This window comes from Gracilinanus agilis, chromosome 6 (genome assembly GCF_016433145.1).
Source record: "Gracilinanus agilis isolate LMUSP501 chromosome 6, AgileGrace, whole genome shotgun sequence".
In the NCBI taxonomy this organism is placed as follows: Eukaryota; Metazoa; Chordata; class Mammalia; order Didelphimorphia; family Didelphidae; genus Gracilinanus; species Gracilinanus agilis.
This window is the reverse complement of record NC_058135.1, coordinates 877,416-902,813: the sequence shown is the minus strand read 5'-3', so window position 1 is coordinate 902,813 and position 25,398 is coordinate 877,416. Positions and strand designations below refer to the sequence as shown.

Sequence of the window (25,398 nt, the reverse complement as noted above, 5' to 3'; positions counted from 1 at the left end):
GGTGATGTTTCTTAAAGTAGATTCCACTTGGTGTGGGGAAAATACTTTCAGTTCACTCCCTAATACCAAGGATGAAGATTTTCTAATCATGATGGCCACAGCAGCTATGGCTTTTAAACAACTAGGCATACCACAAATCACAGAATCTCATCAAGTCTCCAGGGTCAACTGTCTAACCTCAGGATTCTAAACCCTTTTCAACTGTCAGAAACTCTGCAGTAAGGCTTTGCAGGGCTAATATGCACCCTTTTGCACTACACTCCCTGTCGAAAAAAAACCGTGTTTCTGGAGACAGGGCGAGAACCAAAAGGAACAAATCCTTGTCTTATACCCAGGCTACCTGGGCATTGCCTTCAAGAAGCTTTCAAAAGTCATGTACTCTCCATGACAAAGTTTGGGGAATAGGTTTGCTGGAGGGAGACATTCTCGGGGAAGGACAATACAAATTAGGATATGCTGCATGAATCAGAGGAAGAGCCAGTGCTTTGAGGTCATAGGGAAGAGAGCGGGATCCTTTGTAGGCAAAGCAACTAACAGTCTTGTGGGCGCTGGCCTTTTAAAGGCAAACCCAGGCCGTGATGGCAAATGAAGGCAAGTTGATGATAGAATATTGTGGTAGGAGACAATTCAGTGTTGGGGAAGAGAGGGGCAGTTTTTCCTATTCTCTTACTCCTTCTCTTGGGCTTCCTGTAACCTTTAATGACATACAAAAGTTCTCTAAACTCAATTGTCTTATTATGGGAGCTTGGAGGCAAAGACAGTGATGGTGGCCCAGACTGGAGCTTATTCTTGGTAGAGAGCCAACGTAGAAGAATTGATGCAGAAGAATCGATTGTGTAGAAAATATAGGTAATGGAGGGCACCAGGGATGTTAAAATATAATCTAAATAGTTGTGGGTACACACACTGGGTTGTAGGAGAGACTGGACTAGGATAAAGAGTTCTCTGGATTTATCACAGGAATGGCAGTTAGTCTTAACTGTCACCCTGCTCTCCCTAGGCCAGAGTCTAGAAACAAGCAGGCAAGGTAAAAGGGATTTAACAGCTTTAATTATGTTTAACTAAAAGGTGGGAAAGGGATTTCTATACTTAAAATCTAAAGGGCAAAACCACAGGGCAAGGGGAGGACTTATTTCTACACTAATCTAAGTGTTCCAGGAGGCAGGGCCCAAGGAGCAGTGCAGTCTCTGGGAGCTGATTCAAGCCTGGTGCCAGCCAGACTTGAACAGCACAGCTATGGATCAGAGGAGTGGCTTTGAGGGTTCTCACAGTTTCCAAAGAGGTTCACAGGATACCAAAATCCTAGGTGGTCCAAGATATCCAAGAAGAGTGAGTGAACTTGAGGTGCTGTCCACCAGGTCTCAAATTCCTTCTCTGCTTGGTTCTGCTCTGTGGGTCTTCTCCTCTTTGCTGGAAATCCACCTCCACTCAGGATCCCAAGGAAATCAGGAAGCAGGGTCCAAGATCTCCCTGGGCTGGCAACAGGTTGCCTACCACTAATGGAGTCTCTCTCTCAGGGTACACACACACTTCCTCCTCCTTCATTCCATCATAGAATGCACCAGGCTTTCTGCTAGGTCAACCTTAATACTTAATTAACTAACTAATCTTCCTCACACCAATTGTGTGATGTTGGGAATGTTGAGCCCTGATGAAGGGGTGACTTTTAGCCTGTCATTTAGTCTGCCCGAGTCATTAGTATTCTCCCCCAAATATTTTCCTCATAGGACAGATAGGAGGTAAGTTGTGCCAGGTGAATTGAACCACCGCCACCTCCCTGACGTCTCCCCTCAGAGCCAGACCCAGAGCCGTGGACCTGAATCTCCAAACCTTTGGAGAGTTCTGCTCCCAGCCCAGTGCCCCCAGTCTTAAAAAACCCCCAAAACCTTTTTGATGAAATTTGTATGACTCGAGACAGACGTCTTTTAAACAATCAAACCAGCTCTCGTTGGCTGTATTCTGTTTCTCTCCAAAAAGTCTTTGTCTTTCCACTGTGGTCTGGTAACCCCAAACCCATTCTCTGTCACCATATTCTTGGACTACAGTCACTTGGCCATGGGAGAAATGGCATCTGATAATCTAACCTTTCCGCAGTTGGCTGTCTGCACAGGCAGAGCTAGCTCATTGTAGCAGGGGAATCCCCAGTGCAGTTAGCAGGTGGGCATCACCAGGCCAGACTGAACCAGAGGACATACTAAGCCTGTTTAGACAGCTCGCTCCGCCTCCTTTCATTTGAATGGAGCTTTGCTGGAAGCTCATTCTTCAGGGCTATGGCTTTCATGTTCCAACAAACTCCTTCCCTCTTTCCCTCTCCCTTTATAGGGCATGGCTTGATTTTCAAAGCCCCGGGCGGCAACTGGCCACCTCCAAAATAAAAGGCAAAGCGTGTCCACAGCTTTGCTCCCTTTTCAGCCTGCCATTCTTACCAGCTCACGGTTTTTCTTCCTGTCCAGGGGCTCTTACCCTTGTCTGTGTCATGGACCTCAGGCCTCCTGACAGCTAGGTGGTGCAGCGGATAGCGCACTGGTTCTGGAATCAAGAAGTCTCCTCATCCTGAGTGCAAATCTGACCTCAGACATTTACTAACCGGGAGACTCTGGACAAGTTACTTAACCCTATTTACTTCAGTTCCCACGTCTTTCAAATGAACTGGAGAAGATAATGGCAAAGCACTCCAATATTTCTGTCAAGAAAACCCCAAATGGGGTCAGCATGACGGAAAAGACCAAACAAAAGTCTACAGACCCCTTTTCAGAAAAAAAAAAATGTTTTTAAGTGCATGAAATAGAATAGAAAGGAAACCAATAATGATGAAATGCAGCTATCAAAATAATAATAATAATCATTATGAAAGTTCATGGACCCCAGGATAAGAACCCTTGCCCTAGGAATTATATAGATTCACAATTTCTTGAACTTGGAATGTTGAATACCAATCTCTCACTTTGCCCACCAGCTGAAGCAAAGTTCATTTCTCTCTCTCTGACTCTGTCTCTCTTTGTCTAAGTCTCTTTGTCCCCCCCCCCTTTTTCTGTCTCTCTCCCTGGCTTTCCATGATCCCACTTGTCATCTGCTCACAATGACAACCCTTTCTTCTTCCATCTTCTTACTTGACCCTTTGTGTCTCACATGCTCATTTTTCAATATCTTCCCTCCACAAAACCCAAACAAAACCTCCACAAAACTTGATCTTAAAGACCCAGGTTGGCAGAACTCTGGGTAGTCTATTCTGAATTCCCTTGGGGCTTAGGGAAAAAGAAGCCATCTCCAATGGCAGGCATGATCTTGGTCCATAGCCATGTCTTTTGGCTGTGCTCTCCAAGGTAGGTCATAAAAGTAAATACTAAAAGAAAAAAACAAACAGAAAACTAACAAATAATGACCTGATGTTTACACAACCTAGTAATCCCAAGCAGTTCAAGTTTCTAATCCTGAGGTGTCCTTGACAGAGATTTCAGGCCAGATTTTTATGGCCAAGTGGATGGATTTTCTCCATGTGCAGGTTGATCCAAAGATTATAAGGATCCATTTCAATTTTTCTTCTCAGTAAAGATATAAAATGGCATAATGTGGTCTCATGCCTTCCTTCCCATTCTGGTATCTGAAAATTCCTCCTCTTATTTCAGTTTTATGTGAAACGAGTCATATTCCTGTGATTTCAAGCACAGACTCCCCATCCCCCCCCCCCATTCTTGTACTAAACACAGGCCCAAAAGAAAGTTCTGGTTCAGGTTGACAATTTCTTACATTTGGGGTAGTTCAGTAGATGGAGAACCATGCCTAGAGATGGAAGGTCCTGGGTTCAAATCTGACCTTAGACACTTGGTAGATGTGATTCTGGGCAAGTCACTTTAACCCTATCACTGAGTCCTTACTGCTCTTCAGCCTCAGAACCCATAGCTAGTACTGATTCGGAGTCAGCAGGTAAGAGTTTAAAAACAAAAAAGTTCAAAACAACATTTTACCTTTGCTTAACCCGTTACAATTGTGAAGCATTGTTGCTAATAATACCATAACATCAATAATCGTGCGATGGCTAGTCATGTAGCTCTTGAGGGTGTGCAGCGAGCTTTCTGTATTTTATCTCAGTGGATCTGGACAACAACCAGTCGAGGCCCTTGTAAGACAAGGCTGATACCTGGTATCTCACAGAATTAGAGAATCACAGATTGTCGGAATTGTCACCCAACTAGTCCAAGCCGTGGCCAAACTAGATCCTATCCAACAAATGGCCACCATCCAGCTCCTGCCTGAAGACTTCCAAGAAGGCGGAGCCTATCCCTTCCTTAGACATCCCATTTCACTTTGGGACAGCTCCAAGTGTCGGGATGCTTTCCTTGACATCCAGCCCAGATTTCCCTCTCTTGAACATCAAAGCTCTACCCTCTGGGGCCAGACAGAAAACGTCTAGCCCTGTCCTTGAATTGCTTTCATGTCCCCTCTGAATGTTCTCTTTCCCCCATTTTGGCCTTCCATCTGATTGTGTAAGACTTCTCCAGGCCCTTTGATAACTGGTTGATAACTCTTCTGGGCTCTGTAGCTCCCCTCCTGTCCATGCCCTTGGGCCCTGGAGCACAGACTTGAAGGCTGCTCAGGCAATCTGAGGGGCTACACTAGGCCATCGCCTCTGGTCCTGGCTACGCACTCCAAAATGGGCTTAGCTGGTCTGGGCTGCCCCCTCCCACCTGCTCCCTGGTGGTATGAGTGGAGCCTCCTAAGAGTCTTCAGATCCATTTTCTTTTTTAAGCTTGTGTTTGCTGTGTATCGCTTCCAAGGCAGGAACATGGTAAGGGCTAGGCCATGGGGATCACCCAGCTGGGAAGTATCTGAGGCTAGATTTGAATCCAGGCCTTCCTATCTTTGGCTCACTGTCCCCTGACCTACCCAGCTGCCCCTAAAGTTGACTTTTTGAACAATCTCTTCTTTGTCTTGACTTTCACCATAGCCAGTCTATAGCTGTCTCTAGGCAGGCAAGGTCTTTTCCCAATCTCTCCTCTTCTCTAGGGTACTGGGCTAGTTTCTGCCCCCTACCCCCACCCCAGGAGGCAGTTTCTATCCTTTGTTAAGCCTCCACAAAGATCAACAAAGAAGGCCCTGATGTGGAGGTGACCTGGCAGGCCCCAGAGGGCTCAGATTTCTAATCCCCCATTATCAGTCAATAGAGGAAGGGGAAGGCAGCAATCATTAATTTCAGGGCACTGTGGTAAAGTCTTTGTCAATAGTATCTCACTGGGTCTTCGCAAAGGCTCTGGGAGGTAGGCATTATTATTTCCCCATTTTTTTTAGAGATGAGGAAACTGAGGCAGACAAAGAAGTCACCTGTCCAGAGTTATACAGCTAAGTAAGGGTCTAAGGCTGGCTCTGAACACAGGGAGACGAGTCTGCCTGACTCCAGGCCCAGCCCTCTCAGCCTGAAGATAACAATATATCCTTAAGTGCCTCATGCTATTAACCTCATATGTGACCTCTAAAATAAGGCACACTGGAAATGCTTTCTTGTGCTAACTAGGCATTTGCAGTATGAAGACCCTTGAAAAGAGAATAGCTGCCTGGGGCCTTTCAGTGCAGGGGCAGAGTGCCCTCCTCATTTGTCAGATGACTGACAAACACGCAGGGATCCAGAAGAGGTGAGGAGAATGAGGTGTGGGGAGAAGGAAGACCCGTGTCAGGAAGGCCCCTGAAGCTAGAAGCAATCAGAGGGAAAGTTTATTTATCACAGCTAGTATTTTATAGAGAACATGACATAGGCTAAGGGATTAGGTAACCCTTTTACAGAGACAATGGTTGGTAATGATTTACAAGATGGTGACAATGGATGTAGATTACCTCAGTGGTGCTAAACAGAGTTTTCTATAGGACAATAAATCACAGGTAAATATGTAACCATCTAGTCTAGATTCTCAGGGAAATATTTGGCTTCAGTGGATAGAATAAGAACAACCAGGGACAGCCAAGAACTTATCAGGTGCTTTGGGTGAGATCATACATGCCTGACTCTGGTTAGCTGATGGCTCTGATTTTATTGGGGGCTACACTCATTCACCTCCCTCACCCTTGAGGAATATTGCCATTCCAAGACAGTGCACTGTAATGTGAAGGAGATGCCTGAGTCATCAGGAAAGGTAGATTCATAATAAGAAGAATTAGCATTTATATAGTGCCTTAAAGTACATGTGCTCATCTATGAGGTAGGTATTATGGTTATTCCCATTTTACAGATGGGGAATCTGAGTCATAGAGAGGTTGCCCAAGATCTCATAGTCTGTGACTGTCTGAGGCAGGATTTGAACTGAGATCTTCCTGACTCTTAAGTTCAGTGCTCTCTCCATTGTGCGACTTAGTTGTCCTGATGTATTTCCTTTTTTTCTTTTTTTTTAAACTCTTACCTTCCATCTTAGAATGAATACTGTATATTGGTTCCAAGGCAGAAGAGTGGTAAGGTCTAGGCAATGGGGGTTAAGTGACTTTCCCAGGGTCACATAGTTAGGAAGTATCTGAGATCAGATTGGAACCCAGGACCTCCTATCTCTAGGCCTCGTTCTTCTTCCCCTGAGCCATCCAGTTGCCCAGATAAGCTTTTCCTCAGCCAAATTCCTTTAAAAAATTGCCTCTTTTTATTTACTCTACTTCCTCTCCTCTCTCTGCCTTTGATTTCTTCCATTTGTCTGATGGTTTCTTCTCGGCCTCCTTTGCTTTAACATCATCTGTGTTAGACCCACTGTCCACGAGGGCTTCAAAACTGTTTTCCAGGATGAAGCCTGAAGTGATTCTCTGTCTCTGTCTCTCTGTCTCTTTAAAATGCAGATATTTTTCCCACTGATGTTACATGGCTGTGAATCTTAGAATGTGACAATCCAAAAGAAATCTAAGTTACAGACAAGCTACATGTACTGAGTCTTGGAGGAAAACAAGGAAGCCCAGAGTGAAGGTCAAGCAGGAAGGAGAACATTCCCGTGAGAAGGCCCTGAGGTGGGAGATGAAGTGCCATACTGGAGGAAACGCAAGGAAGTTGGGCCCCTGGACTGAGAATACACAGAGATAAGTAAGTAGTGTAAGAAGCCTGGGGACTTGGAAGGGTCCAAATTACACAGTCTTAATGCCAAACACGAGAGTCTAGACTTTGTCCTGGAGGCAACAGAGAATCACTAGCGCTCACTCTGTAGAGACTGTCCCTTTGGCAGCTGAGTGGACGATGGGTTGGGAGAGATCCCGTGAGGGAGAGACTTCTGCAGTTGGCCGGACAAGAAGGGACGAAGGCCTGGACCCTGGTGATGGCTCTGTGAGGGCTATATGTGAGAGATGCTGTTGAGACAGGAAGGACAACATGTGGCAACAGCCTGGCTGTGTGGGATGAGTGAGAAGGAGGAATTGTAAGTCAGCATGCCTGGGGAAGGTTGGGGAGAAAAGATAACGAGTTCAGTTTTGGACGGTCGAGCCTGGGCCAGTGGTAGTCATCCAAAAGGCAAGGGGCTGCGTCTGACTGCATGTCTGGGCTGGGCATTATCCACGTGGAGACCGAACCTGCAAGTCACAGTGAACGCAATGGAAGGAGCCAGCAGCTGAGATCTCGTCCAGGACAGCCTGAGTTTCAAAGGAGGAATCTTGGATAGCCGAGAGAGAATAGTCCCTCTCCTCCAGGTTTATGCAATTCAATCCATGGCAGTGCCACGCAGTTCGATGTAATAAACATGGATTAAGTGATGGGCACGGAGCTGGGCCTTGGGGATTCAAACATGAAATGAAAACAGCTCTTTCTTTCAAGGGTTTTACATTTTCCTCCAGGGAAACAACTTGGAGAAGACCAAGCAGACAAAGAAGAACAGTGTACATGGATCAGAAAATACAGCACACACCCGCACACACGGAATTCTCTTCCCAGGGGAAGAAGGAATTTAAAAATTAAGGGAGATAAGTGAAAGCAAGGAGGACAGTGAGTTTTTTCAGCATTAGGGAACTCAAAATGGGGTCAAGACTTCATATCGCCATACAATCAACAAAACAGCGTGGAGCCTGCAAAGTCCTTATAGGTAGGCTGAAGTGGGGATGTGGGGACAGGGGAATATTGGAGGAGAGAGAACACTGAGAAAAATGCCTCCTGCCACTCTGGAGATCGCCTTGCAAAAGAGCAGATGAGATTGCAAAGAACCAGAGAAGCCTAGTTCGCAGGGCGATTGGAATCTACTTTGTGTAGCAATCCTTGAGCTTGGTCTATTGCCTTCTAGCCTTGGACACGCTGACTCTGAGGATAAGGCATGGAAGAGGAATTTGACCTGGCAGTGCCTAATTCCTTGCATGCTTTTATGGAAGGTCAGGGTCAGCATTTATGATTTCTGCCCTTTGTATGTTTCATTTCATTCTTTTAATGCCGGACCCATTTCTTTGTACTGCTGAGCCATTGTAATAGGGGGGGAAACAGGCTGATGTTAGGGGAGCTGGTGTACCAGTGAGTCACTTGGGCCAGGGAGCCTACAACTACAGTAACTGATGAGTTGAGACAGCCAGGATGTGTATGCCTGAGCAGTGGTGCCCAGTCAGTCTCCCTGCTGTCTGTGGGCTCCTTTAAGGTGGAGAGTGAGGAGGCCCTCCCTGCTGGAGTGAAAGCACAACTCAATAGGAAGTGAAGGTCACCCACTTCCTGAATAAAATGGATGCCTGGCCAGTACTTCCTTTGGAGACAAGTGGCTGGTATTCTCCCTCTCCTCAGCCCCTTACCCCTGGGAAATGCTATTAATAATAACTACAGAAGCTCACAGTATCAGGCTAAGGGCTTATTTAAACACAAGGGGAAACTGAGGGAAGAGGGTTAGGGTCTGGAGAAGCTGTTGCTAAGGGTGACTGGCCAGTGTTGGCAGAGGGCCTCTGAGGGTAAGATCAGGCTGAGGGAACCAGCCCCTCAGCCAGGGCTAATTTCCACTGCCTGATGTTACGTGGTTCACCAGCTAGACAGATGAGGTTGACGATTTGGTTTAGGGGTGTCCCTGTGGCTAGGTTGACCTATCTAATTCCTGCCCACGTTCTACAACCTAACCTCCCTTCCACCTCCCGGGGTCCCCAAGGGGAGTCAAGGCGTAGCTGGGTGTCTGGATGAGGTCAAGGAAAACAGAACCCCCAGGTTGGTTCTCCAGGGGTATTTATAGTCCCAGCTCCAACAGTCAGGTCTTGAGACTGGCACTAGCTGGGCCAAAGTTCCATTCCCCAGCCAGGATTGCCTAGGGTAATTCTGCAAATGCAAGAGATCTTGCATAAATCCTGCATTACACCATATAAGGCCCTTTATTAGAAGAAGGGAGGAGGTGGAGGAGGAGGAGAAAGAAGGGATGTAGAGGAAAAAGAGAACAAGAAGGAAAAAAGGAAGAATGAATAAGAGAAAAGGAAGCAGAGGAAGAAGAAGAAGAACAGAGGGTAAAAAAGAAATAGAGTTGTGTACTATTTTCAGAGCCATCAGGGCAAGGCAAAAGTGAAAGTCTACATTCCCTTGTGGCCAGGGACTTGTTAAGGTGAATCCAGGCTATGAAAAGGGTGCTGGCAGCCAGAAACCTATAGAAAGCATGAAGGACCCACAAAGTGGGGATGGGAAGCACCTTAGCCACAAGCACCTTCAACTGACAACAGCAGAACAGTGGTTTGAGAGTCAGGTCACTTCAGATCTCTGTACAGAACTTTAGTGAGGTTCCAGCCATTTCCTTCTCATATATTACATCAAATATTTCATTTTGGGCCACCGTGAAGTAATTCTTCCAGTCACCAATAGTCCCTGAAAAACAGAAAAGAAAGGAATGAAACTTCAAAGCCACTTCTGCCTTGACAATTGTTGGCTTGACAAAGTGAAGTCTTAGAAAGGAATAGATTATAAATGAGTGTAATAATAATAAGTGCAGTTTATATATTTTTTTAATACATTGCCTTATTTGATCCTTACAACCCTATGAGTTAGGTGCTATTGTTAGCTCTCTTTTATGGGGAACTGAGGCAGGCAAGGTGCTTTACCCAAGGACAGCCACATAGTTAGGAAGTAGCTGAATTCAGATTTGAACATGTGACTTCAGATCTCCCCTGGGCTATATAGCACAACATTTCTCAATGTTCTGTTAAGGGTGGCTGTGAGCTAAAAGAGCTTGTCGGTACTTCACTGTCTTGTAAGCAGATTTATCCAGGGGACCAGAAGGAGAATGTTTAGCAGAGAAGCAACTCTGAATGACATGGATTATTCCTCAAGAAACCAGGGACATTAAGGCCTTTGGTAGAGAACTGTGAATTACACTGGGCACATGGGTAGTGCATTTTTATCTGGGAATTCTAGATTTGCCAGTGTTGTCAGTTTGGGAACAATTTGAGAGCGAGAGGCAGAGAGAGAGACGGACAGAGACAGAGATAGAGAGACAAGCAGAGAGAAGCAAAGATAGAGACAGAGGTGGAATGAGGGTGGGTGGGTGGCCACAACCAGGATTTTTTTTAGTATGTTGAAATCTTTAAAAAAATTAAATTCTTGATAAAAAGAAAACATAATAAAAATATAACTAGCATTGAATCATTAAATATATCTTACCAGAAAAATCTCATTTGCTCAAAAAATTTGGACAGAATTATTAAATTAGAAGATCAGGAACAAAGCCATAAATAATCCAAGGCCATAGGAACTTTGTCAAAGGGTGGAACATTTAGTGGGCATGAATATTGGAAGAAGAACCCTAAAATGTAATGTAGGTATTTCTTCTGCAGATTAGAAGGTAAGGTATATAAATGAGCTCAGAACCTGGCCTAAGAATAGGGAAGATGAGCTCAATGTTCTAGAAACTGGAGAGCAGCAAACCAATTAATTCTTCCCTCTACTTCTACTTCATAAAGAAATATTTAGCTCTTCCATCTTTACTCTTGCCCTTCCAAATTCTTCCATTTCCCCCTCTCTTTCCCTTTTCTGTCCTTCCCAGAACAAGGACTAACATTTTTGCTATCTAACTTTTTGCTCAAGGCAGCCAGGTGTTGTGTGTGGGGACCCTCACTGAGGAATTTGTAGGGGTACTTAATTCTAAGTGGAAGAGAACTCAAAATTAATAGTAATAAATAGGGCAGGGAAACTTAAGGATAAGGGGGGATTCCTTAGATAGGGCAGGTCCCTGATTCTCCAACACCAATCTGATGGAGGAAGAAGAGCATAAGGGGATCCCAAACTCCATTGAATGGTCTATGTCCATGTTGGCAAACCTATGGCACATGTGCTGGAGGTGGCTGCTCCCCTCCCCCTCTCCATGTGTGCTTGAGGACATTTCTCCCATTCCTTACCCCTCTGCCCAGTAGCCCAAAGGGAGCACTTCCTTGCCTCACATGTGGCATGAGGATTGCAGTTTGGGCATGTATTCTCTAAATGGTTCGCCATCACTGGCCTAAGTGATTTTCTAGGTCTCTTCTAAACTTGTTATTCTGCCACTATAATGTCATAGAGGGGCAGCTGGGTGGCTCAGTGGATTGAGAGTCAGGCCTAGAGACTGGAGGTCCTAGGTTCAAGTCTGGCCTCGGACACTTCCAGCTGTGTGACCTTGGGCAAGTCACTTGGCCCCTATCGCCCACCCTTACCACTCCTGGGCTAAGGACGGTTCCTAGCCCGGATGAAAAAGGAGGAGGGTTGGGTGTGGGGCTAGCAACCCCACCCTGTAAAAACTACATCTGCTAAAGAAACTGCAACCTAAAGTAGGGGCAGTTGGGCTAGCTCAGTGGATTGAGAGCCAGGCCTAGAGACGAAAGGTCCTAGGTTCAAGTCCGGGCTCAGACACTTCCCAGCTGGGTGACCCTGAGTGACCCATTGCCTACTGGTTGTGGCCCTATGCTCCTAGAATGGAGTCCCAGGATAAAAAAAAAATGTCATAGTAGATTTTCCTTTTAATTCAGCTAAATTTACTTAATTACTTCTTGTATTCCTTTTTTTATCCTGAATTGCAATGTTGATTTGGAAGTATATGTCATTATTTGAATGAAAGACACAAACTAGATGGGGCTGCTTGACGTGATTAACAGTAATCTCAGGCACTGAAATTGCTAATTATGCCATGGATGACTTTTGATAGTGATTTTTCATGAGATCCTACACATGGCTATTTTTTTCATTTTTAAATGTCCCTTACCTTCTGTCTTAGAATTGATACTAAGGATTGTTTCCAAATATGGAGTGGTAAGAGCTAGGCAATTGGAGTTAAATGATTTGCCCAAAGGTCAGATCTGAACCCAGCACCTCCTGTTTCTAGGCCTAGTTCTCTATCCATTAAACCACCTAACTGGCCCCCTTTGATAAAGGTTTTTTTTTTTTTTTTTTTCATGAGATCCTTGCGACAAGATGGAGGAGATATAGGATAGTGTTAGGTGATTCAGATTCTTTGATCATCTCAACCCAAAGACTAGTGATTATTAAACTGATCTCAAATTGGAGAAGTTCTTCCTACACACCACTCTCTCCTGTTTGAGATTTTTAGTTCTTTGGATGAAGTCAGGTCTGGTTTTCTAATCAAACTGGCATGACACAAAGCCGAGAAATGTAAAGATCTGGAGTGGTGGACTGACGCTGAAGAGATGGAATCTAAAGGGGATAAAGGTGATGTTCTGCAGAAGTGCTCGAGGTGATAGGATCAATATTATGATCATTTCTTCCCACCACCCCAAGCAAGGGGAGTACAGACTCTGGGGAAAATTGTTACCTTTGCGCATGAAACAGGAGGCATCATGATCCATCATGACACTTGGTATCTTTGTGAAGTTCAACAAGGGATTGCCTTTCATCATTTCAAATGAAGTATGATGTATGATCTTCTCCAAGACTTCTTCACCTAGGCTCATCCCCAGGAACTGCATCACCTTCACGATCTCCTTCTTGGGGTTCTGTTGGGGGGAGGGGGACAGTTCTAAGTAGTGAGTATGCTAAGTAGTTCAGTGAATTTGTTTTTCTGGTATGTGTGTCTCGGAGAGATGATGGAAGGGAGGGTTTCAAGGAGTACCCCTAATTCCCAGGTGTCCTTCCCCCCCCCCCCCTGTGGGTTGCCTTTGCCAGATGGTGGTATGCTGCTGAATGGCTCTACTTTGCCTCCTACTTGATATGGAGACTAGGCACAGGTCTGTCTTCTGAATGCAGCATAAAATAGCTATATGTCTTACCTTTAATTGGGTTCACTTCCTCTCTCCATTTCATTACTATTAGAAAAATAATAGCTAGCATTTATATAGCACCTTAAGGTTTGCAAAGAGCTTTACAGCTATTATCCCCTTTGATCCTCAGACCTAAGAAAGTAGGTTGCCCCTCGAGCCCAGGACTTGTCTGCTAAGATTCACCCTGTGCAAAGAAGAAGGGAGTGGAGGAAGAGAAGGAACCTGATGGGCCCTAGTTATTTATAGGGGAAACAAGCTGTTCCTGGGCCCCTGGGCCACCTCTCCTCACCATGCCCAAACAGAAGGAAACGACTGACTCCGTTGTCCGCAAGTGCCTCAGGTTTGTTCCTCTTGGAGGATGGAGGCTGGGTGGACAGCGCGGCATGCAGAGAGGGACCTCGGAGCTGCAGTGAAGGCTCCGATAACCGGATCTTATTCTATTTCTTAAAGCCCAAGAGAAAGGAGTTTAGAAAACAGGATCTTGGTGGGCACCGGGAGGAAGATAACAAATACGCTTCTTTTTCCTCCACCCAAGTCTGGCGCTTTCCCTTTGCCATTCTGCCCCTCAAGCATGGGCATGAAAAGGGAAAAGGTGGGGCTCTCCTCCACCCGGTCCAGAAGCTGCTCCTGGCTGCCCGGGAGGAGCGGCTCAGTCTTGGTTAGACTTTCCTGGCATTGCGATGACTCTCCCTCGGAAATCCGCCAGCTCCTAGCGTGACCATCTTCTACAGAGGGGCTCGGAGGGCACGCAATTAGGACTTGTACCTCTTACGATGCAGGCGAAGGCGCCCACATTCACTGTGGCAGCAAGAGAGGCACAGAGGGAATGAGAGTTTATATAGCACCTATTATGGGCCGGGACAGTGCTCCGCCTTATACAAATGTTACCTCGTTTGTCTTTACAACCACCATTTTATAGTTGAAGAAGCCAGGCAGACTGAGGAGACTTGCCCGGGGCACAGAGCTGGTAAGTGCTTGAGGCTAGATTTGAACTCAGATCTTCTTGCCTCTGGGCTCTATTCATGTGCCACTAGCGACTTCTTAAAGGAAAAAAGCAGATCCATAACAAGGCTCTGAGGGATGCTTTGGACTGTTTAATTGGTCTTGGGGGGCCATTCCAAAGGAACAGGAGAATTTGAAAAGCTTTTCAAGGCCAGCTTGCAGGATTTCTCTGGACTCCATCCATCGCTTGTACCCATCTCTGTGATTTCAGCCCTGGCCTCACAGTCGGAAATGCACACTGTAGAAAAGACTAACTCTGGAGCTAATGATGAACGAGGAAGAAGCAGCAAATTCCAAGCTAAACCAGGAGCAGCGAAAGATAAAAGTAGACGGAGCAGGGGCAGCTGGGTAGCTCAGTGGAATGAAAGCCAGGCGTAGAGACAGGAGGTCCTGGAGGTCCAAATCTGGCCTCAGACACTTCCCAGCTGTGTGACCCTGGGCGAGTCACTTGACCCCCATTGCCTACCCTTACCACTCTTCTGCCTTGGAGCCAATACACAGTATTGACTCCAAGACGGAAGGTAAGGGTTTAAAAAAACAAATAAAAAAAGCAGATGGAGCAGGTCCTGTCAAAGGATGCCAGGCACGTAGCATGCCACACTTAACAGTAGAACCTGGGGCAGCTGGATAGCTCCTCGGACAGAGAGCCAGGCTCAATTCTGGCCTCGGGCACTTCCTAGCTGGATGACCCGGGCAAGTCACTTAATCTTCATTGCCCAGCCCTTCGCCATTCTGTCTTAGAACCAAGATTTTGGTGACATACTAAGACAGAAGTTAAGGGTTTAAAAAAGAAAAAACAAACACGAAACCAGACTGGCACCTGCCATGTAGGCTTTGTCTCTCCATTCTAAATGGCCTTTGAATGGAATTCCTTTTTTTCTGAAATTTTTTTCAAATGTGCAATAAGTTAACTTGCATTTGCAGAAAAGAAACATGCTTTCTAGGCTAAGAAAGGGCAGCATGAGAAACAATGCAGCAAATCTCATTTCTTACATGTTCTTATTGGGGGAAATTAGAGGTGCCAATGTCTAGGAATTTTGGAGTCTGGAAGACAAGCTCCTCATTAGAAAGTGAAGGGGAGGTAGATTGGGGGAAAGATGACTCCTTGCCTTCCTCTTTGGGGCCTGCAAAGGCATTTTTTTTTAATTTTTTTTTTTTTTTAGTATTTGCCAGCGACCTTTTTGAAGCTAGCTTGGCAGAGGCTTATGCTTTGTCTCTCTCATTTAGAGGTGTGTTGTTCCTTAGGTTTGCCTCAGTTTCCACCAAAGTACATTCTTTCTGAGAGCCTGGTAGCTTGGAGACATTGGTCTTTCCGCTCTTTTTCTTCTCTCCCTACCTTTTTATGAAACTCTTGCTCCCCTCCCCCCCAATCCCTTTGCCTACCCAGGAGTTTCCATTTAACCAAGGTCCAGTTGAACCCTGGGAAAAAGTATCTTTACTCCTTTCTCCTAGCTTTCTAGAAGAACGTTTCCCAGAGCCCCTGCCCCTTCTTCTGTTACCACTTTTCTTCATCCGAGTGTGGGCCTGTGGGCTGCATGCATCCTTTCTCTCTCTGAGAGAACCTACCCATTGCTGTCCCTGCCTTCTTTGTTGGACTACCTTAATAAACGACACGATTGAAAACAGACCCAGAGAAAAGGCTTTATCCATTTGGGCAGATTTTTGATTTGCACTTTTGTCTCTGCCCTCACTTGGCTTTGTTTTCCGGATTCAGTGGGAGAGTCTGTGTTGGCATCCGTATGCCTGGTGCATCCCAAGGGGGCATCGGTATGAGGATGTCAATTGTCCTTCTGGGGGAGACTCAAGGGGTGCAACGGAAGTGCCTCAGAGACACTGGGGGATACATAGACGTTCTGAATTGGCTAACTCTGTGGCGAATGGGCTGCTCTGTGACTGACTGTGGAAGCTTTCACAAAGGCCCCAGGCAGCCTCAGCTGAGTCTCTTCTGCTGCTCTGCTCTTGCTTTGATGTCTGCTGGTAGAATATGGCGAGAGACAAAACTATAAGGGGAACGGTTGGGCTGTTCCCGCTGAAGCTACCAGGAGGCTCGCCAAATACAGACTGGGTCCTTTGCCTTTCTCCCATTGCGGGTCAGGGGAGAGTGGGATCCTCATGCCCTCACATCTGGACTTTGTGGCCAGCTCAACACGGATGCCTGGAGAAGCCCCGAGTCACCTTTGGGACCCAGTTCAGCAGAGGCTGAGATGAGGACTCCTCAGGCAGTCGTGTCACCCGTGAACTTGGTGACAATGAGACAATGTAGGAATTGAGCTCCATGGAGGCCCCTCTCCTCAGAGATCGAGATATGATAGCAGAGAGTGTGCCCTCCAGATGTTGGGGAGCAATGCTTTCCCTTTTGTTCTTGCTATATTTCTGAGGCAACGGCTCCTTTGCCAAAGCTAAAGGATGCTAAGAAGTTTAAGAGGACTTGGGCGTTGGCCATTGACTCCATTCCCAGGGAGGGGAATATGATCGGTGGGAGCAGAAGAAATGAGAGAAGAGATAGCCACCAAATTCTTCAGAGTCCTCCTAGAACCCTGAGGGTTTCTAGGGTCTGATTCTGAGAGAATGAACTAGAGCATACTTCCTACACTGGAATCCACATCGTGTGAGCCAGAATTGGTTTTTTCTTTTTATAATCAGCTGAGATTTCCAACTGCCCAAGTCAAAAATTCCTAAATTTGTAAGATGATTCCAGTATCTATAAATGAGACGTGTCTTCAAAAGGAGGCCTGGGAGCGTGATGGCTGGGCAGACCAGCATCCCAATATGTGAATGAACGAAGAACATAAGAGCAAATCTGGCTTACCTCTTTCATATCTTCGTAGAAGAGGTAGAGCATGGGGTATTCTTCCTTTTTATCCCACCATTTCTTCACATGGGCAAACCAGGAACCATAGGGCACTAAATCCAGAGAAAGGAAAAGGCCATTTTGGTAAGAATCCATTTAACCAACCATGCTTCTACCTGATCAGGTTTTTGGTGTCATGATAGCTGTCCAAGGCTCTGGCCACCAGAACAACTGCAAACATTGGATAAATACTTGTTGGTTTAGCATTTGTGTTTGGGTGTTCATTGTGGAGGAATTCTCTTGACCAACAAGAATTGGACTTCTTGGGAAAGGCTTGTGTGGAGTGGAAGCCTGATGCCCGTTGGTCAGAGTTATGTCACCACACTGAAAGCAAAGACATTTATTGGTGCCCTCTGGAAGACTGCTCTTGGGAACAGTTTTCACTTCTCAGGGTTGTTACACTTCTTCAGCCCTGCTTAGAGTACACAGCCAGTCAGAAGCATTTTGTGGCACTTAGGATGGACAAAGAAAAGACTTCACAGAAGAAGGAGGGATAGAGAAAGGGGAGATCATTCAAGTAGAAAGTGGGAGCATTTGGAATGCAACTGGTAAGATTTGTTATCAGAATAAGAAGCCATTCCCTATTCAAGGGAAGGAGGCAAAGAAGAATGAACCAAGACTTTTACAATGACTAAATAAATCCAGTTAGACAAAACTTCAGGGTTTGTTCCTTAGATAAAACTACAGGCATCTTTTCTCTAAGGACCACACATATTGTCAGTACAGTGAATGAGGCTATCTGCTTATTGGGAAGCAATATGCTCATGTTCTAGCTGTTATATCTTATTTCTCCTTCTAAAGAGAATGAATGCTTTCTACTATTAGGCTACCAGGTAGTTGGTGAATTGGTCCATCAAGATGTAGTCAAGTGAGTAGGGTTCCTATTTTTCCCCATAGCATTATTGACAGAAAGAGAAAAATTGGAAGGCTATTAGAAAAATTTCAGGGAAAAGTACAAAGCCATCCTTTTGGTGTTTCTTGGCATCACCCTGATGACAATAAATATTTGTATTAGGACTATGAAGGCATTATTTGTAGATGCAGAGAGATGAAAAGAAATGTGCTAAAATCACTTGTAGCGTTTCTACCATGAACAACTCACAAGTCAAGCACGCTTATTAATTCCCTGTATTTCCATTCTTTTTAGGAAGCTCAGCAATATCTGCTATGAGCAGTGATGAGTTTCCAGAAGGTCGCGATATTTTCAGGATCTGCTTTAGCAGATTATATTATTACTGCACATATTTGTGGATAAAGCTACAAGTGGGATTGGTTGCCAAATGATGGTTTGAAAAAAAAAATAATTCAAATGAGTAAAAAACGAACAAAGGCAAACATAGTAGAGGCAGAGATAGGATCAATGAACTGCATGTACACTACAAATTAGAAAACTAACAAATAAACTCCAAATAAACACAAAAGAGGATTGGGCAGGCTGAAAAATAGAAAGACCACAAAGGCAACAAACAAAACTAAAAGCTGATTCTTTGAAAAGAAAAAATGAATTAAACTCATAAATTGAATTGCAAATTGATAAACCTCTAGCCAACCTGATTTAAAAATAATATTTGTTTATGCTAAAAACCATACATAGGCTCAGAAGGACTTTTGAATACAATAAAAACTATTTAAAATCAAAAGCAATTGTTATTTGTGATGGGAAAGTATTGGAAACTTTTCCCATCAGTAAAGGAGCAAAGCAAGAGTGTTTCTTTTCCCCTTTGTTATCTGACATAATTTTAGAAATGTAAACAATAGAAATAAGACAAGAAAAACAAATTAAAGACATGAAGATAGCCAAAAGGAGACAAAACAATGCTAATTGCTGACAGCACGATAATTTGATTAGAAAACTTTAGAGAATAAGGAAAGAAAGTAATTGAGGCAGTTAATAGCTTTGGTAGGATAGGAAAAAACTTCATAGAATATCAATGCCATTTATATATCATGGTTGTGTGAAAATAACATAGAATCATAACTCATCAGCTGGTACATGCACATTAAGGTAGCATGCTGCATGACAGTACAGTTTCTGACTTCCCGAATGGGATTATTTTTAATTATAACATGGTAATAAAATCTAAAAGGAAGTAATGGAAAGGAATGACTCATTCAAGATAATTACACAATTAACAAAATATCTGGGAATCAATCTACTAGGGAACATTCAAGACATCTTTTTATAGTTATAAAATATTCCTTAATAAAATAAACTTTGAGGAATATAGGTGCTCATGAATGAGGCATACCAATTTAGTAAACTGATACCACCTATAGTAATTTACAGAGTCAATACTGTTGAACGATTAAGTGAAAACTTTGTATGATTACTAAAAAAAGAACAAAAATTGCTTGGAGAAATCTAGAATTTAGATATAGAATACCAAGGTAAATGGCCAAAAAAGTAGGTGTAAAGCATGAATAGTATCTCTAGATCTCAAACTGGATTACAAAATAGAAATTGTCAAAATTATTTTATACTATGAACTGGAGGAATTCCATGTGAACTAGAACGACCTCCAGGAATTGATGCAGAGTGAAAGGAGCAGATCCAGGAGAACATTGTACACAGAGACGGATACACTGTGGTAAAATCGAATGTAATGGACTTCTGTACTAGCAGCAATGCAGTGATCCAGAACATTTCTAAGGGACTTATAAGAAAGAACACTCTCCACTTCCGGAGAAAGAACTGTGGGAGTAGAAACACAGAAGAAAAACAACTGCTTGATCACATGGGTCGATGGGGATATGATTGGGAATGTAAACTCTAAACGACCACCCTAGTGTGAATATGAATAATATGGAAATAGGTCTTGATCAATGATACATGTATTGCTCATTGGCTCCTGGAGGGGGGTAGAAGAAGGGGAGGGAAAGAACATGAATCATGTAACCATGGAAAAATATTCTAAAGTAATTAATTAAATAAATAAACTTAATTTAAAATTACAAAGAAAAGTGTTTTATACTAGTTAATAAAGAAATATAAATCACTGGTACAGGCCAGAAAAGGAAATATGAAAAACAATTGAATTAAATAACCCAATATTTTATAAACTTAAGATCATAAATTACTCATGGAAGGATTCTCTACTTGATAAGAATTGTTGGGAAAATGGAAAAGCACTTTGTTATCAATTAAGTTTATGCTAACATTTTACACTATACACCACAAGAAGCTGAGAATACACATATAACCTGAACATTGAAGTTTTACCACAAAAAATTAGAAAAGAATCAGATCAAGAGACTGGCACAGATATGACTTTCGAGACAACTCTTGCCAAGCTCTAGCTAGATTTACTAAACCAAGCAAGGGAAAGAAGCAATCACAAAAAAAGATAATTATGTTTATGTGAAATTAAAAAGGGTTTGCGTGAACAAAATTAAAACACTTGGGAAATGAAGGGAAGCAGTTGATTGGGAAAAAATGTTGTTTTCATTAAATATAATGGTCTCATATCCAAGATACCAGAGAACTGACATAGATACATGAGAATAAAAACCAAACCATGGTGAATAAGTGGTCAAACATAACAGTACTTTGATGAAGAACTTCAAACTATTACCAACCATATAAAAAAAATGTTCAAATCACTTGCAAGAAGGGAAACATTTTTAATATTTTATCTCCTCACACCCAACAAATTGGCAGAGGTGGGAGCTGATGGGCGTTCAGGGGTTATGGAAAGACGGATACACTAATACAATATTGTTGGAGCTATGAACTGGTCTAATTATTCAGGAAAGTCATTTGGAATTATGCTAACAAAGTGACTAAAATGTCCATATTCTACGACCTAGACATCCACTGTTAGTCATATATGCTCAGGAGATCAATAGTAAGAAAAAAGAAGTAAAGACAGGTTCCTCATATATAAAAATAAAATTTTTTGTAGTTGTAGATACTTGGAAACAAAGTAGATTGAGTAATGATGAAATGAATTGTGACACATGAATATAGTGGGCCATTTAGCACAATGTAAAGAGTGAAGGCTGTGCAAGATACAAGGAAGCACAGGAAGACGCACCAACAGATGCCAACTGAAATAAACAGAATCAAGACAACAGCATACACGATGAGCACAACAGTGTAAATGGAAAGAACAATAGTGAAACAATCCAAATGTGGCCCGGAGAAGAGCTATGGGACGACGGGTCCAGAAGGCTGCATAGAATGGATTCAGCTAATATGTGGGGAAATCTCTCTGGACTAGTGAGGGGGAAGGGAAATATTGTGAATATTAAAGTGGAATTAAAAATAAAAGACATAAAAAATTTGAAAAAGAGTGGCTGAGAAATTTAAGAATGAAAATTATTCTGGATCATTCCAACCTACCTTTCCCAGTCATGTAGGCCTCTAGGTACTCTGCCCAGGAGTTTGGGTAAGGCAGTAATTTATTCATCAGGTGAAAATAGTAATATGAAACCGCCACATCCTTGGCATTTCTTGCCATGTAAATTATCTGCAACAGGATGGAGGGGGGATTTTGTGAGAAGCTCTGGAAGAGCACCGGGATCAACAAAGAAGCTAATCACTAATAGTTTTTGATTGGTACCTCGCCCCCAGAGGCAGGCTTTCGAATTGTCTCGGGGAGTTACCATGTTAGTCTCTGAGTCTCGGCTTCCACTTTATGTTGCTGATGCACAGCTCTCCATAAGCTGCCTGCCTGTCTCCCCGTGCTGCTGCTTTGGCCTTCTTACCTTATCCTTTAAGTTTTAAAAATGACTTATTTTGGGGCAGCTGGGAAGCTCAGTGGAGTGAGAGTCAGGCCTAGAGACAGGAGGTCCTGGGTTCAAACCCGGCCTCAGACACTTCCTAGCTGTGTGACCCTGGGCAAGTCACTTGACCCCCATTGCCCACCCTTACCACTCTTCCACCTATGAGTCAATACACAGAAGTTAAGGGTTTAAAATAAAATAAAAATAAATAAATAAAATGACTTTATTTTATTGGTGTCTGTTTCTTATATCCCCAAAGTGTCCCAGGTGTCTCTCCACTCCCCTGAACTTGAGAGCCAAATCCGGCCTCAGACACTGACCGGTGGTGTGGCCCTGCGCTGGTTGTCTGTCCCCGTGTGCAGTTTCCTCCTCTGTAAAGGGAGCTGGAGAAGGAGATGGCCAACCCCGCTTGTATCTCGGCCGTGCAGAGTCACAGGGGAGACTAGAAACGTGTGTTACCTTGCAGTTGTTTTTCCATAAATCCTTGGGTATGAGGTCAACTGGCAGATGAGTCTTGACGAGGCGGGGCGATGGCATCTTTTCTAATGCCTCTGTGCCTAGGAAAAGTCCATTCGCGAGAGGGAGACGTTAGATGTCGCCCGGTACGTCTGCAGAGCCAACTACCTCCACGCTTTCCCAGGAGCTCCCGTTGAACGCTGAAATAGCAGCTCATTTCCTGGTTAGGCTCTTCTGTTGTACCCTTTGGCCAACATGGTAGGAGGGAGGGGGTTGTAGCCTGAGCAAATCATAAGGTGGATGTATTCTTTTTTTTAAAAATCCTTACTTCAGTCTTAGAATCAATACCGTGTACTGGTTCCAAGGCAGAAGAGCAGTAAGGACTAGGCAATGGGAGTTAAGTGACTTGCCCAGGGTCACACCACTGGAATTATCTGAGGTCACTCTTGAACCCAGGACCTCCATCTCTCAATCCTTTTGGAGCCACCTAGTGTGCTCCTACATACCATTTCCATGAGCTAAACTCTGGATTAATTATATTTATCTAGTTCAGTGGTTTCCAAATTATTTTGGCCTCCCGCACCCTTTCCAGAAAAAATATTATTTAGTGCCCCTGGAAATTAAAATTTGAATAGCAATGAATAGGAAAGATCAATGCACCTGTGGCCATCCCCGCTCCCTGGATCGCTGCAGCACCCACCAGGGGGCGATGGCGCCCACTTGGGGAATCAGTGATCTAGACTTAGAGGTGGGAGAGACCTTAGAAATGAGCTATAAGCCAACCTTTTCTTTTACAGAGAAAGACGTTCTGTGAATCCCAGGAGCTTCTTGGCTGGTTGTTCCTAATCTGTCTTAGTGGCACCCATGCCAGATACAGCAGAGCCACGGTTGGACCTCGAGTCCTCCCTCTCCAGGGTTCAGGCTGAGGCTGGCCACCACGCTTAGAGGCTTTTGGAATCGGGAAGAAGATTGAAGCTGGAGAGGGGAGTTTTAAGAAGTTGAAGGAGGAGAGAATTGGAGATAAAGGAGAAAGACCAAAGGGAAGGACTTGGGCCCAGGCTGAAGGACAAGGAAGAGGAGAAGTGGAGGAGGAGAAGGAAGCTGGAAGAACAAGGTAAAGAAGGGTCTGGGTAAGAGGTTACTCAAACAAGGGAGAGGCACTTAGGCGCGGTTGTCAAAGGGAGAGGGGAAGTGTGTGCCTTGGAGCTCAGCTCTGCCTCTCTGCCACTTGAACCCATGACTTCCGGCCCTCCCCTCTTTGGCCCAAACACGGCTGTTCCCCCACCCACATGCGGATAACCTTTGGGAGCCTCGTGGATGTCTCTGCCGCTTAGGAGACGTGGGCCTCCTTCCCACTCAAATGAGGCGAGGCTCTGGGCCCAGATCCCAGCTCTAGTCCCCACGCGTTCTCGGGACATCCCCTCCTCCTGCTCCCCCCGCTAGCCCACCAGCGTCCTCGAGAAGATGCTGAATGAGCAAGCGCTTTGGGGGCTGCCGCAGAGGGAATTCTTGCGTGTTCCGTTGGCATTCGGGGCTGCTGAGCTGCTGTGTAGACCCTCTGGCCCAAGACCGAAGACGCCCACAGAAACGAGATGAGGACCCTTCGGGGACCCAGTCAAAGGAGCCCAGCGGATGGAGATCCAGCCTCAGCGTCAGCGAGATCCAGGGACAAGCTTTGTTGTTGAAACCTTTGCCTCTGCCTTAGATCTTGAGCATTCTAAGCATCCGTTCCAAGGCAGAGGAGGGCAAAGCAAGTGGGGTTAAGTGACTTGTCCATGATCACACAGCCGGGAAGGATTTGAACCCAGGTCCGGCCACTGTGCTCCCAAGCTGAGCCCTTAGGTTCAAATCTTGCCTGCGACATAAAGAATGAGCCAGGGTTCTAAGCAGCTTTCTAGGAATCTGGCGGCCAGAACAGGGAGAGAGAGTTCCCTCTTTGGAGATTCCCTGCGCCAAGGAAAGCATAGATCTGGTCCAATAAACAAAGAAATAAAAACCAAAAAAAATTCAAACAAGCAGCAAGAAACTCAGTTTCGAAGTGAGGCTGAGGGGGGTAAGTTTCAGGGATTTTTCATGCCAAAAGTTCTTCTTCTAGATAAACTGAGGACCTTGTTCTCTCATCATCGTATCCCATACATGCATTATGCATTCAAAGTGAATATCAGCCAGGCCCAGAGATGGGAGGTCCTGGGTTCAAATCTGACCTCAGATACTTCCTAGCTGGGGGACCCCGAGCAAGTCACTCAACCGCCATGGCCTGGTCCTCAGCGCTCTTCTGCCTTGGAGCCCATACACGGCATCGATTCCAAGATGGAAGGTGGGGGTTTAAAAAAAGTAAAATGAATATCAGATCAGCCTAGATAAAACCACCCAGCCTAAAAAATGCTGGAAAAGCAGTGTGAATTCTTCTGCCCTTCCAAGTCTGTGATGGGTTCTGGCAGGACGCCGGTCACAGCCACATGCCACAAAGAACCGCCACAACCTTTGCTTTCACAGATGCAGATTTATGGGCGCTGGGGAACAGGAAGCTTCCTCTTCTGTGGGCCGGGAGCCGGAAACCTCTGGGGACGGGCCGCCGTTGGCCATCCCCTGAGCTCGGCTCGCTTTGAGGGCCCCGAAAATGTCCTCAGCGCCTTCGAAATGCCCGGCGTGTGCACGTAAACGTGGCCTGAGCCTGTGAGCAGTCCTTCCTGGGGAGGCTCGGAAAGGCAGGCCTTCACTCGAAGCCACCTCTTGCTCTCTGCTCAGAGCAAAGCTGGAGCAGCCCCATGGCAGGTGCAAACTTCTGTCAGACCATTTGGGTTAGAGGGGGAATGCCCCAACGAATTGGCTTTTGACCATTTCTGGGTATCTCTAACTGATCACAAAGTGCGAGGTGGCGTAGTGAGGAGAAAGTCAGTCTTGGAGTCTAGGTGACCAGTTCAAATTCTACCTTGGGCACTCACTGGCTGTGTGACTGAGCAAGTCCCTTAATCTCTGTTTGCCTCAATTTCCTCATCTGTAAATATGAGAATAATAAGAGCACCTACTTCCTGGGGTTGTACGGATCAAGTAAGAAAAACCCACGTAAAGTACTTTGCAAATATTAAAGCATCAAATGAGTTATTGTCATTTCATTACACGGAGATGCTGGGACTCTTTTTACAGCTAGGTGGTGCAGTGGAAAAAGTGCCTGGCCTGGAGGGAAGAAGACCTGAGTTCAAATCTGCCTTAGATGCCTACTAGCCGAGACTCTG

The 25,398-nt window shown here is 44.8% G+C and overlaps 1 protein-coding gene across 1 annotated transcript in view; it reads right to left on the bottom strand.

Annotated features, from left to right (window-relative positions):
* Positions 1–9,374: 9,374 nt before the first annotated feature.
* Positions 9,375–25,398, bottom strand: part of LOC123251087 (sulfotransferase family cytosolic 1B member 1-like) — a 23,370-nt gene continuing 7,346 nt past the window's right edge. The window contains exons 3-7 of the mRNA XM_044680260.1: positions 22,166–22,263; positions 21,324–21,450; positions 16,940–17,034; positions 12,684–12,864; positions 9,375–9,754 (exon numbers count right to left, since the gene is read on the bottom strand). Of these exons, the coding sequence (XP_044536195.1) occupies positions 9,642–9,754; positions 12,684–12,864; positions 16,940–17,034; positions 21,324–21,450; positions 22,166–22,263 (614 nt within the window). The 3' untranslated portion in view covers positions 9,375–9,641. The remainder of the gene's footprint in view (positions 9,755–12,683; positions 12,865–16,939; positions 17,035–21,323; positions 21,451–22,165; positions 22,264–25,398) is intronic.